Source organism: Barbatula barbatula (genome assembly GCF_947034865.1).
Source record: "Barbatula barbatula genome assembly, chromosome: 15".
NCBI lineage: Eukaryota > Metazoa > Chordata > Actinopteri > Cypriniformes > Nemacheilidae > Barbatula > Barbatula barbatula.
The window spans coordinates 19,484,114-19,497,395 of record NC_136778.1 but is presented as its reverse complement, the minus strand read 5'-3'; the positions used below and the strand labels follow the sequence as shown (position 1 = coordinate 19,497,395).

The 13,282-nt window shown below is 39.1% G+C and overlaps 2 protein-coding genes across 3 annotated transcripts in view; one reads left to right on the top strand and one right to left on the bottom strand.

Annotated features, from left to right (window-relative positions):
• Positions 1–5,713: 5,713 nt before the first annotated feature.
• ndufaf4 (NADH:ubiquinone oxidoreductase complex assembly factor 4) lies at positions 5,714–11,594 on the bottom strand. 2 transcript variants are annotated; one of them, XM_079474257.1, is made up of 3 exons: positions 11,054–11,594; positions 10,865–10,959; positions 5,714–7,045 (listed from the first exon to the last, which is right to left on the bottom strand). In XM_079474257.1, exons 1-3 carry the CDS (start codon positions 11,196–11,198, stop codon positions 6,731–6,733), a joined length of 555 nt encoding a protein of 184 aa, XP_079330383.1. In that variant the 5' UTR covers positions 11,199–11,594; the 3' UTR covers positions 5,714–6,730. The 2 variants fall into 2 exon arrangements, with proteins under 2 accessions (XP_079330383.1, XP_079330382.1); XM_079474256.1 differs by having other exon boundaries at positions 10,865–10,956; positions 11,054–11,244.
• A 219-nt stretch (positions 11,595–11,813) lies between these two features.
• dse (dermatan sulfate epimerase) overlaps positions 11,814–13,282 on the top strand; it is a 34,064-nt gene continuing 32,595 nt past the window's right edge. The window contains exon 1 of the mRNA XM_079475604.1: positions 11,814–11,954. The gene's annotated coding sequence lies outside the window, so the exon portion shown is untranslated. The remainder of the gene's footprint in view (positions 11,955–13,282) is intronic.

The window sequence follows — 13,282 nt, the reverse complement described above, 5'->3', positions numbered from 1 at the left end:
CATGTCGAATGAAATTATTTTTATGATCCATAGAATAAAACATTTAGTGATAGTGACATATTTTCCTACAAAAACAGATCCTTACAAAGCTATACTAGAAACGAGAGGGGCGGGGACAAATTACGAGACTGGAGAGAATGCATATTAAGTTCAGATTGACAATAACATGCTTCTCTCCACATAAAACACGTGGGTCTGTCATGATTCTGCCACTAGACTAGAAAATCAAGACAAGAGAAGGCAGAATCATGACACTTGAATCAGGTTGGAGTTAAACTCTAGAATACATTATTGGCCCTCCAGAAGCAGGATAAGACACCTCTTATTTAGGCGGCATGAGCATGTTAGATCCACTATTAAATCTTATTTTGGTGCTGAACAAAAAAGGTAACAAACAACTGTTGTTGCATCACATCACCGGTTATTTATTTACAACAAAAGTATACAAGTGTAAATGTGCACATTTGAAATTTATGCTCTTTGGAAAAATAAAAAAAATACAAATCAGGATTGAAGGAACCATTCTATATTTTACAGAAAACAAACCAAAGGATGAGGACAGCAGCATTGCTGGGCCTGTCGTGGTACATGCCAGAAACTCCTTCAAAATTCATGAAGATCTGCGAGGTAAAATTAAACATAAGAGTTCTGTAAGAGTTCACTCTTAGAAGAGCAAGTTTAAAAGTTTTAAGATCATTGTAGTTTAAGATCTCATTGTGAATAGTTCACCAGTCATCATTTACTCACCCTCTTGTCATTTTAAACCTATATGACTTCTTCCGCCGAACACAAAAGAAGATATTCTAACTGTGGTTGACAGCTCTCCCATTCTCTTACATTGGTTACAATAGAAATAAACGGAGCTCTGTCCCTTCTATTGTGGTTCACTTCTATTGTAACCAATCCAAGAGAATGGGGGTCTGTCAACAACATTCTTGAAAATATCTTCTGTTACCAAAATTTTCAATATAAATGTTGTGTTCTGCAGAAGAGAGTAAGTCAAACAGGTTCGTAATGACAAGAGGGCATGTAAATGATGACAGAAAAAATATTTTCATTTTAAAGGTGAAATACTGAATTTTTTTGTTACATTTTCATGCTTCATCTTTCCTTGTCATGTTTCAATGACTCGGAATGGAAGACACCGTTAATTTTCCAGTTTTAACCGCTTATTGTGAGTTCTTCATGTACTCAAAATGTCTGATAAAGGCAAAATAGTACAATAACTCTCATTGTCATTAAGATGGCTTTGTGGAGAAGCAATTTAGCAGCAGAAGCGTACAGAACTGTGTAAGTGTATTTAAATTGTTTCTTGTTGAGTTTTAGTACTGTGTTAAACTGAGAAATCGCTTTGTATTTACTTCCGCTCTGTGACGTGGTGAAACCGCGGAGGGTATCGTTCCTTCGTTCGTTCTTGGGCTAGTTTAATTTGTTTGCTTTTGTGTGCGCGTGTCATCTGAGGGCGGGGCCTGTTGAATTTAAGTAATTAGACGCGTATTTAAAAAGCGTCTACCCACCGCGGCAGCGGTCGCGTGCAGCCCTCATCACGTGAAGACCGAAGAGAGTAAAGACATGGACTCTACCTGCGCGCGACTCCACCGAGCCCCGAACACCAACAGGGCACTTGAGTATTGCACTTCTTTTGTATTATTATTTTTCTGTTTTGTATCAACACCTGCACTTTTTGTCTTACTTGTTTGCACTAATCCCTAATCCTTTATTGTTATCTTTAATGTCTCCCTATTTTCTTTCTGCTTCTCTTAAATATGTGTTTTAAAATCCTTTATGTTATCACAACACGTAAATCATCTGCCGCATGCCGAAGGCGACGCAATGCTAATAATCTTCACAATGTATCACTGCTAGCAACTGCCCCTTGTACTTTCCCAATAGGATTGTGGAACTGCCAATCTGCTGTGAACAAAGCTGATTTCATTACAGCTTTTGTTAAACATTCTGGTCTTTCCATTGTAGCACTTACAGAAACATGGATCAAACCAGAGGGATACATGGATTATCCCATAACCACACTTTCTCCCACAGCCCTCGCATCACAGGAAGGGGTGGAGGCACCGATCTACTCATCCCCAAAGACTGGAAATTCAATCAGCTAACACCCATGTGTGACAACAGCTCTTTCGAGTTTCATGCTGTTACTATCACCCACCCTGTTAAAAGTCATTTTGTAGTTATATATCGTCCCCCAGGTCAGCTTGGACATTTCTTGGAGGAGCTGGATGTGCTTCTTTCATCCTTCCCTGAGGATGGTACTCCCCTGGTGGTACTAGGTGACTTCAACATCCACATTGGAAAGCCACAGGCTGCTGACTTCGTCAACCTGACCGCATCATTTCTCCTCGAGCAGGTTTCCACATCAGCAACCCACAAGTCTGGAAACCATCTAGATCTGATCTTCACAAGGTACGGCTCCACTCATCACTCTCAGGTAACCCCGCTGCACACGTCTGATCACTTCTTCGTCACCCTCGACCTCACTGCTCCGGATATCGCAGATGTCTTACCGATGGTCACCTTCCGGCGCAACCTGCGGTCTCTCCCTCCCTCCTGTTTTTGCTCTGCTGTCTACTCTCCACTCCCCCCCTCTGATGAGCTATCTCTTTTGAATACAGACAATGCCACAGACACTCTGTGTTCCACGCTTTCATCATGCTTGGACAACCTATGCCCTCTTGCATCTGGACCAGCCCGTCCATCCCCGTCGGCTCCCTGGTTATCGGATGTACTGCGGGAGCATCGCGCCAGCCTCCGGTCAGCTGAGAGAAAATGGCGCAAGTCAAAAGACCCTGCAGACCTCTCTCTCTACCAATCTCTTCTCTCTTCTTTCTCTGTAGATGTCACCTCTGCAAAAACAGATTACTACAATTTGAGGATCTGCAACTCTCCGGACTCTCGAACGCTCTTCAAAACCTTCTCTGCTCTCCTCTGTCCGCCTGCTCCCGCACCTTCATCTGAGTTAACAGCTGCTGATTTTGCATCGTTCTTCGTAAAGAAAACTACTGCCATCAGCAGCCAGTTCTCTACGCCACCATCTGTCGAACCCGCCCACATCCTTGACACATGTATGCTCCCCGCCTTTTCTACTCTGTCTGAAGCTGATGTCTCAAAGGTCATTGGCTCCAACCACCCTACCACCTGCCCACTGGATCCCATCCCCACCCATCTCCTCCAGGCCATCTCTCCAACGGTTATGCCTGCTCTGACCCACATCATCAACTCTTTGCTCACCACTGGGACATTTCCCACAGCGTTCAAAGAGGCCCGCATCACACCGCTTCTAAAGACACCCACCCTGGACCCTACACTGCTAGAAAGCTACAGGCCTGTCTCCCTTCTTCCCTTCATCGCCAAAGCCCTGGAGCGAGTTGTGTTCAATCAGCTCTCCTCCTTTCTCATGCAAAACAACCTCCTGGACAGCAATCAGTCTGGGTTCAAGACCGGTCATTCCACAGAGACTGCACTGCTCTCAGTCATCGAAGCCCTGAGACTGGCAAAAGCATCATCCATGTCATCTGTGCTCATCCTACTGGATCTGTCTGCTGCCTTTGACACTGTCAATCATCACATCCTCCTGGCTTCTCTCAGTGCTATGGGTGTCTCTGGAATGGCGTTGCAATGGTTTGAGTCCTACCTCTCGGGTAGGTCATTCAGAGTATCCTGGAGAGATGAGGTCTCCGCGTCCCAACAGCTCAACAAGGGGGTGCCACAGGGCTCAGTGCTTGGACCGCTACTCTTCTCCATTTACATGACATCCCTCGGCTCGGTCATTCAGAAGCATGGCTTCTCCTATCACTGCTATGCCGACGACACACAACTCTACTTGTCATTTCAACCGGACGATCCGACGGTCGCTGCTCGCATCGCGGCATGCCTGAGTGACATCTCGTTTTGGATGAAGGATCATCAACTGCAGCTAAACCTTGCAAAAACGGAACTGCTTGTGATCCCGGCCAACCCAAAGATTCACCACAACCTTGCCATTCAACTAGGCTCATCAAAGATTACACCGTCCAGCACAGCCAGAAACCTGGGAGTGGTAATCGATGATCGGCTTAACCTCACAAGTCATGTTGCCAGCACCACCCGGTCCTGCAGATTCATCCTCTACAACATTAGGAAAATTAGACCTTTCCTATCGGAGCACTCTACGCAAGTCCTAGTCCAGGCTCTCGTCCTGTCCAAACTGGATTATTGCAATGCGCTTCTGGCTGGACTTCCTGCTTGCACAATCAAACCTCTCCAGATGATCCAGAATGCGGCGGCAAGAGTGGTCTTCAATGAACCGAAGAGAGTGATGTAACTCTGCTCTTCATCAGGTTACATTGGCTCCCTGTTGCCGCCCGCATAAAGTTCAAAGCTCTGCTCCTGGCCTACAAGACCAAAACCGGATCTGCACCATCGTATCTCCACTCGCTAATGCAGATCTATGTTCCTGCCAGATCACTGCGGTCTGCAAAGGAACAACGACTAGTGGTACCATCCCAAAAAGGAAAAAAGTCACTCTCCCGTACCTTCTCTGGATCTGTTCCACATTGGTGGAATGATCTACCAGCTGCTACAAGATCAGCAAACTCGGTTGCCATCTTTAAAAAACGCCTAAAAACGCATCTCTTCCGTCAACACATCGCTGATTGATTTTTCCTAATTCTCTTCCATTTCCTTCTTTATAAAAAAAAAATTACTAATCTCACTATTCTTAGATTTTTATACTGTGCTAGGCTTTAATGGACTAGTTTGATGCACTTATGTATTTTGTTGCCTATGTTGTTATAATTCCTTCCAATGTTTCCTCATCTGTAAGTCGCTTTGGATAAAAGCGTCTGCTAAATGACTAAATGTAAATGTAAATGCATGCAAGGAGATTTTGCATGTGTTTGTTTGAGCTGGTTTGGCTCTAAGAGGGATCTGTGTCATGTGCATGTGTTTGTGTAAGCTGTTTTTGTATGAGTTTCTGTATCTTTGGTTACAGTGTATTTGTTTAAAAAATAAATGCTGAGTGTGTCGATTTGGCTGTTGTTTTGATATCTTTAAAAGTCTGGTTCCAGATAAATTGCCTGAACTTCTCATCAAAGCAATAAAGTCCAGTAAACTCAAATAGTTAAGTTATGGTGTTGAAGAAAAATTACTATTTTATGTCAATAAGACTTGGTTCATGGCCGTGTGAACCTGAAAAATTAAATTCAAATAATGTTTTTCAGTTGACTTTATTAAAAATTCTAAATGCTCATTAATTGACAGAAGGTCTGCCCAAGTAAAAGATCTGGTGGTTCCAAACCTGTTTCATTAAGGATTAATGGAGGCTACATGCCTTTGTGAACCTTCAATACAACAGAAGTCTTCCACAGATCTGTGTCTTGATACAATGCTCTACTGGCAGTTCTTTTGACCTCATGTCTTGATTTTTACTTTGATATGCATTTTCAGTTGCTGCATCTTTTATTGAGAGGTTTATGTCGCTCCAAATCATACTTATTCAATTGAATTTGCCACATGTTAATTTCATTTGGTGTGTGGAAACATCAACAAGCTAAACTAATGCTTCTGAGCTAAATTTCAAGTGTCCCAGAAAAGGGTATGAATACTTATGCAATGTACTTATTTCAGTTTTATATTTGAATACATTTCAAAATTTCAACAAATGTGTTTTTTGTCATTATTGTGCATGGAGTGTAGATTAATGTCATTTTTTCTTTTTAGATTTAAAGTAGTTTAAGATAAGGCAGCAACATAACGAAAGGTGAGTAAAATGAAGGGGGATGAACACGTTTGCGAGGCAAATGTCAATATTATCAATGTCATGTGAAAATGTTACTGATAGCATTGTATATTGTGGTAAATTTGAATAGCACCTTCTTACAATTGTAACGTGAAAATTGTCAATATTTATTTACATTTAAACATTTGGCAGATGCTTTCATCCGAAGTGACTTACTTTGCACTGTATTATACATTTGTTTCTGACTATATGTGCAATCCCCTGGGATCAAATCCATGACCTTGGCGCTAGCGCCATGCTCCAACCACTCAGCCACAGGAAATCGTAAATATTTAGTTAAATCAAATTATTGTTTTGTTAGGATGAAAACTTTTAATCTATAACATTATTACCAACACAATATTAATAATACATGTGATTTCATGAATTTAGAATTGTAATGTTCAATATTGAATAATAAAAAATTAAAATGTGATTACCTATTCAGTTATATTTTCTGATTGAGAACTTAAACAGTTGCCAGGTATGTTTGTTTTATTCTGCATTAAATACGTTTTCATACCGCTTCATTGGGCCATACAGTTTATAATAATTGTTGTTAAATTTATTTAGGAGATAATATTATAAGGTGTTATGAAATATATTATAAGGCATTATATCTACGTTATAATTCATTAATGCATTAAAAATACGGAAAGTGAAATCAGATTAATTAGTCACTTGTGTCCTTATAGGGCACACCTTTGTTCTTTCAAACTATCAATACAAATGTATTTAAAAAAGTAATTTGAAACAAAAATGTATGTACACACCATTTAATAACAACTGATGTGCACTTTAATCACTGGAATATTGTTTAATTATATTTCTATAAATATACAGCACATAGAAACATTTGTGCCCAAACTATTGAATGACACTGCAATAAATATGTCAAGACAAATGTACTACAGCATTTAGCAATTTCTGTACAAGACCAAGTTCACATGGGTGCTCCTAAGAATCATTAATTTGCTTAGATTTAGCTGACTCTGCTGGGATGATCTGGACATCAAAGGGAATAAAGAAATCCACCAGGGCTTTGGCATCTTTCGGATCCAGAGAGTATTCCTGTGCCATCTTCTCTGTAGTCCATGTTTTAGGCATGTTTTTGTGATTATTCAGAACAGTTAAAGCTTCTACAAGAGTCAGCTTGCCTTTTGGAACATCAGTGACATCACAGATACCATAAGGGTCACCCGGTAAACTGAACTTGAGCAGCCTGCGTTCCGTCGCCAGTTCTGCCTTTTTAACTGTGGAAACGTCTTCACCCTGCAAAGTATTAAGGCAGTCAGTTTTTTATTATATGGACAGGCAGCAGTGTTGTGCCAGCTGCAAACACTCTTGTTTTTAAAAGCACATGGGTGCGCCCCACTCATGCATTACGTATGAAATAGGAAAGAAAACTAAATAAACAATTTGAACAGTTTCGAATGGGTGTCAAACAGAAAAACTTAATCAACATGGCATATTGTTATAGTAAATTCTTGTGCAATATATTTTAGATGTCATAGATTTATCTATTTAGAAAATAAATGCAGTGCACACCCCTACAGATCAGCAAAAGTGACAAGACACTTACCCCACCAGACAATTAAGACAGGATGAGACACGGGATTGGGTTTAAGAGAATGAGACTGATGAGATGAGATTTTTACTATATTTTTATGAAATCCTAAATGACGAAATATATAAAAACAGTCGCAAACGGCAAAGAAAATTTGTTATGCATTTTGAAAACATGAATGAATAATGAATGTCATGTTTCTTTTGATTTAATAAATTATAATATGATTTAAAAATAACGGGTTATCTTTAACATTGTTTCTTGGGCTGTAAAAAGATTCAATGTGCACATTATCTGTAATTCCCTTCTCGTCCTGAAGATGTCGCCATTTTCTATTTACTTTAAAGAACGGTTCATGGTGGAAAGTCCAGATAAAATGTTTTGTTTCTTAATGGGTAAATATTTTGTGATTTTAAGGTCCTGCTTTATGGAGTGTCCAACAAGTTTACTTACATACAGGGTGTAAAAACACTTTCATTTTCTAATAGGGTCATTCCGTGTCAACTCAACCAAAGGTTCCCGGCTCAAATCTTTTATTTTTTTCAATTTTACAGAAGCAAGACTAACATCAGTAGTGAAATTATATTATAAAAATATTAAATGCCACCAGTAAAGGGTTATTAAGTAATCAATACATTTGTAGATAATAATAAATAATAAATAAAATTTTCACTCTAAATTTGGAGACATATTAGAGGGAGTTATATTTCCTTATTATGATATACAGTGAGGAAAATAAGTATTTGAACACCCTGCTATTTTGCAAGTTCTCCCACTTAGAAATCATGGAGGGGTCTAAAATTGTCATCGTAGGTGCATGTCCACTGTGAGAGACATAATCTAAAAAAAAAAATCCAGAAATCACAATGTATGATTTTTTTTAACTATCTATTTGTATGATACAGCTGCAAATAAGTATTTGAACACCTGTCTATTACCTAGAATTCTGACCGTCAAAGACCTTTAAAATGTCCACCTCCACTCCATTTATTATCCTAAATTAGATGCACCTGTTTGAGGTTGTTAGCTGCATAAAGACACCTGTCCACCCCATACAATCAGTAAGAATCCAACTACTAACATGGCCAAGACCAAAGAGCTGTCCAAAGACACTAGAGACAAAATTGTACACCTCCACAAGGCTGGAAAGGGCTATGGGGAAATTGCCAAGCAGCTTGGTGAAAAAAGGTCCACTGTTGGAGCAATCATTAGAAAATGGAAGAAGCTAAACATGACTGTCAATCTCCCTCGAACTGGGGCTCCATGCAAGATCTCACCTCGTGGGGTCTTAATGATCCTAAGAAAGGTGAGAAATCAGCCCAGAACTACACGGGAGGAGCTGGTCAATGACCTGAAAAGAGCTGGGACCACCGTTTCCTAGGTTACTGTTGGTCATACACTAAGACGTCATGGTTTAAAATCATGCATCGCACGGAAGGTTCCCCTGCTTAAAAAAGCACATGTCCAGGCCCGTCTTAAGTTTGCCAATGACCATTTGGATGATTCAGAGGAGTCATGGGAGAAAGTCATGTGGTCAGATGAGACCAAAATAGTACACTAAACGTGTTTGGAGGAAGAAGAATGATGAGTACCATCCCAAGAGCACCATCCCTACTGTCAATGCTTTGGGGGTGTTTTTCTGCACATGGGACAGGGCGAGTGCACTGTATTAAGGAGAGGATGACCGGGCCATGCATTGCAAGATTTTGGGGAACAACATCCTTCTCTCAGTAAGAGCATTGAAGATGGGTCGAGGCTGGGTCTTCCAACATGACAATGACCCTAAGCACACAGCCAGGATAACCAAGGAGTGGCTCTGTAAGAAGCATATCAAGGTTCTGGCGTGGCCTAGCCAGTCTCTAGACCTAAACCCAATAGAGAATCTTTGGAGGGAGCTCAAACTCCGTGTTTCTCAGCGACAGGCCAGAAACCTGACTGATCTAGAGAAGATCTGTGTGGAGGAGTGGGCCAAAATCCTTCCTGCAGTGTGTGCAAACCTGGTGAAAAACTACAGGAAACGTTTGACCTCTGTAATTGCAAACAAAAGCTACTGTACCAAATATTAACATTTTTCTCAGGTGTTCAAATACTTATTTGCAGCTGTATCATACAAATAAATAGTTTAAAAAATCATACATTGTGATTTCTGGATTTTTTTTAGATTATGTCTCTCACAGTGGACATGCACCTACGATGACAATTTCAGACCCCTCCATGATTTCTAAGTGGGAGAACTTGCAAAATAGCAGGGTGTTCAAATACTTACTTTCCTCACTGTATATTCCAGCATCATAATTTTATTTTTATAAATCGGTATAATTGTTAGTAAATCTGTTAATTTAAGCAATCCCTGATGCATTTTATGCAAACGGTGACAAATGAAGAAAGGGCATTTTTTGTTATTTTTTCTAAATGTGCATGCCTGGAACTCCAGAACAATTAGACATAACTTAATGTCCTTTTAGATTGCTGTACTTGACCAACTTGTCTCTTGGTAACTACATTGTTAAATCCCAAATGGTTTAGTACTAGAGGTATGAGGATCTAAATGTGGCTTCATGAGAAAACTATTAAAATTCAGTCATCAAAAATTTAATGTGGGTCATTCATTTTGGAATGTCTGAAACATATTTTCCTTCTATCAAAACAACTGCACTAAACAACCATTACAGTGTCAGAGTTACTGAGGCACATTAACTTGCTCTGAATAGTTTATTTGAAATATTCTATATGTCTTTGCGTTATAGGGAAATATGGATTAAGGGATACATATGGAAATAGGAAAAGTTTAAATAATTGAACGGACAAATCTTGGTTTATCAAATACACTTTTGTAAAGAGACCTACCAGACTGACCTAACAGGCATGAAAAGTAGCTATGAAACTGTATATTTAGACTCATTGTAATTAAGTAAAAAGAAACGTAACTCCAGTAGAAAGCGCTCTGGAACAAATTAAATAAAACATTTAAAAGTGAAATTTAACTTTGTCATCCGTCAAAACAATTTGCCCAGGAACAAATAAGAGATTTATAAGACCAAAGATTGCCTGTTAGATATACCCAAACTCAATTAAATCCCATGTTTAACTGCTACAAAGACATCAGAGCCAGCCGTGAGATTCATAAACACTTGGAGCTCACATCTACAAAATCCCCACACACGTGGCTCAGTGGTTAGAGCAACGCCAAGGTCATGGGTTCGATCCCAGGGATTGCACATGCTTAGAAACAAATGTATAGTATAATGCAATGTAAGTCGCTTTGGATAAAAGTAAATGTGAAAATATACTGTATACATTTTCAAACTAAATTAACACATGCAAATGCTGATTGAGGTGATAAAAGATTGGTTGTGCTAACCTTTGATGAGATTGTCTTCAAAATGTTTGGTATCTGTTTTTTTTAACTGTACCATCCCTATATTACGGCTTATTTTAGGGGACACATGTTTATTCTATAGTCTCCTTCTAAATTCTAGTATCCTTCTAAATCTTTATGGTGATCTTGGGCAAAAGCTTCTAACCTGAGAAACTGGATCTTTGGACTGCACATAAACATCCTTCAACATGTACAGCAGTGGGTCATTCCTCTGGTTAATGTCTTCTGTCATGCTGCCTGCTGAAACAAACAACATTTACTGGTTAACACTGTGTAGAAACATGCTTATTAACACAGCCATCTTTTTTGCATTCCGTAACACTGTGTGTGTCACCTGCAGTATTATGCTGGGGAAGACTGTCTGATGTTGGATGTCTTGGTGCTGCTCGAGGTTTTAATTTACTGATTTCTCTTTGAACGCGATTCTCTAAATTAAAGTTTGTAATCAGTCGCGTTATTCTTGCGCCCATGTTTGACATACGCAGAGGACGCGTAACATCTCCTTCTAGTGCTTTATTTGTTGTGGTTGGTGAACTAGCTCATGACACTTCACCGCCACCTAATGGACGGGAGGTGATGCGCACACAAATGGAGAAAAACGCCAATGAAGTCAAGGCTACAAGTGTTACATCATTGCTGCAAAATAATTCTTGCCTATCCAACAGTACATTTATGTATATTTAAACCTAGATTTTGTTGTAGATTGTAAAAATGTACACAATTATGTAATTATAAGCCTACTATTTCCCAAGAACTAGTAATGAACCCCTGTTGTATTTGTATCTTATTGTCTCACATTTGTATTAGTGCTAGGCAAGAAGGATACCACAGCCCTTTTATATTTTCCTGTTTTTATATGTTTCTTGTTTTTAAATGTCCTCTTGCATTGGTGCTTGCAAGAAAGAGAGCTATGACTTTTCTAAACAAGCAGACTAAAAAGTTTGACAAACATAACAAACACAACACCAACTTAGCTGGCTCGTGATTTGACAGCGGTTCGTGCCACAGCTGGTTTTTGGGGGGGGGGGGGGGGCTTCCGCTCCACGCACGTCCTCCAGCAGATGTGACGTCTCGTCAGTCTCGTTACCTTCTTCCTGCGCAGCTGGTTGCTGTTATAGGCTACACACGTATATTGACGCAAAAAAATCGGAAGACTCAACGGATGCAATTCAGTAGGCAACGATCGATGATTTCTTCTTGTTTTTACAAGGCGAAGACGCAAGCGGACTTAAAAGGTAAAAGGGACTGATCAGAACTGCCTCTGCTAGATATATTTTAACTGTTTTAAACTTTTCGGAGAGCACCTAAGCAAACGTGATTACCCATATCAAACCACAAATAGGCCTAATTCGACTATTAATCTATTAAAATTGTTACATTCGTTCTTTAAAAAATCCTGTTGTAATCCCGCAGCTTTTTCGTGTTCATTTTCCTGTTGGAATCCTACATTTTATGAATTTATGCAGAAAAGTACCTTGTCCTGTGGGTTTTTCTTGCTGTCCAAAAGGATTCCTGGACATGGAAGTATTATCCTTCAAGATTCCTGTATATGCATAATAAGGATACAGAATTAGAGACCAACCAGACTTTTTGGTGCCGTTCTTAGCACACATTTTTATGCTTTATTGTCAACAAATGTAAAATGCCATATCCCAGTTTATAACAAAGAACATTCCAACTAGACAGAACAAGAAAAAAACAAAGGAGAGAGAAAAGAAGGAAACAAATATACACCTAACATATTTTACATTTCCATAGGTTGTCACCATAAAGCCGGTTTAATACAGAACATGTACTTAGTACATGTACTAAGTTAACACCATAAAGTACATTTGTAAAGTAAAAAGATTTAAAAGAGAAGCATATAGTAACCATTTTATTTGCTTTACTATTTTTTGATTTTGACATCCCATATACTTTTCTATCTCTTTTCAAGCACTAAAAATAGGTTTGTCCTTTGTAAACTTGCATTTATGAATGTGAAATTTACATAAAATGCATCTTAAAACAAAAATCCTTTAAAGAGTGATCCTTGATATAATAACCACGTTTATAAGATAAGGAAAATGGTTTTAAAATGCTATCAACCATGAAAGCCTCCACATTATTATGAATGAAAGGATTTTGAAGATATTGCCAATTTATTTTAAAGTTACTGTTTCGAGACCTAAAGTAAGTACAATTCAGACCGCCTTTATCATGTCAATTCAGTATTATTGGTTTCTTAATGTATATTGAACTTAGTTTTTCCACAGGAATTTGACAACATGCTGTCATTTAGTTTACATGTGTGTTTGTCAACATAAATAGATAGAACAGCATATGACAATCGAGAAATGTCTTCTGCTTTAGTGACTCTGCATTTGAGTGATAAATCTCTTGCAGCAAGTGATTCAATACCATGTGGCCTGTTAATTTTCAGTTGGAATGCAGAGGTTGAAGGGGTCAAGGGCCGCTGCAGTGGCTTGCACTCTTAACAATTAAGGTGCTTCAAAGGCACTTCACAGCGATGCCATGGAAAAACATTTTTGTTTTATATTAATTATGGTGCTTCACAATACCC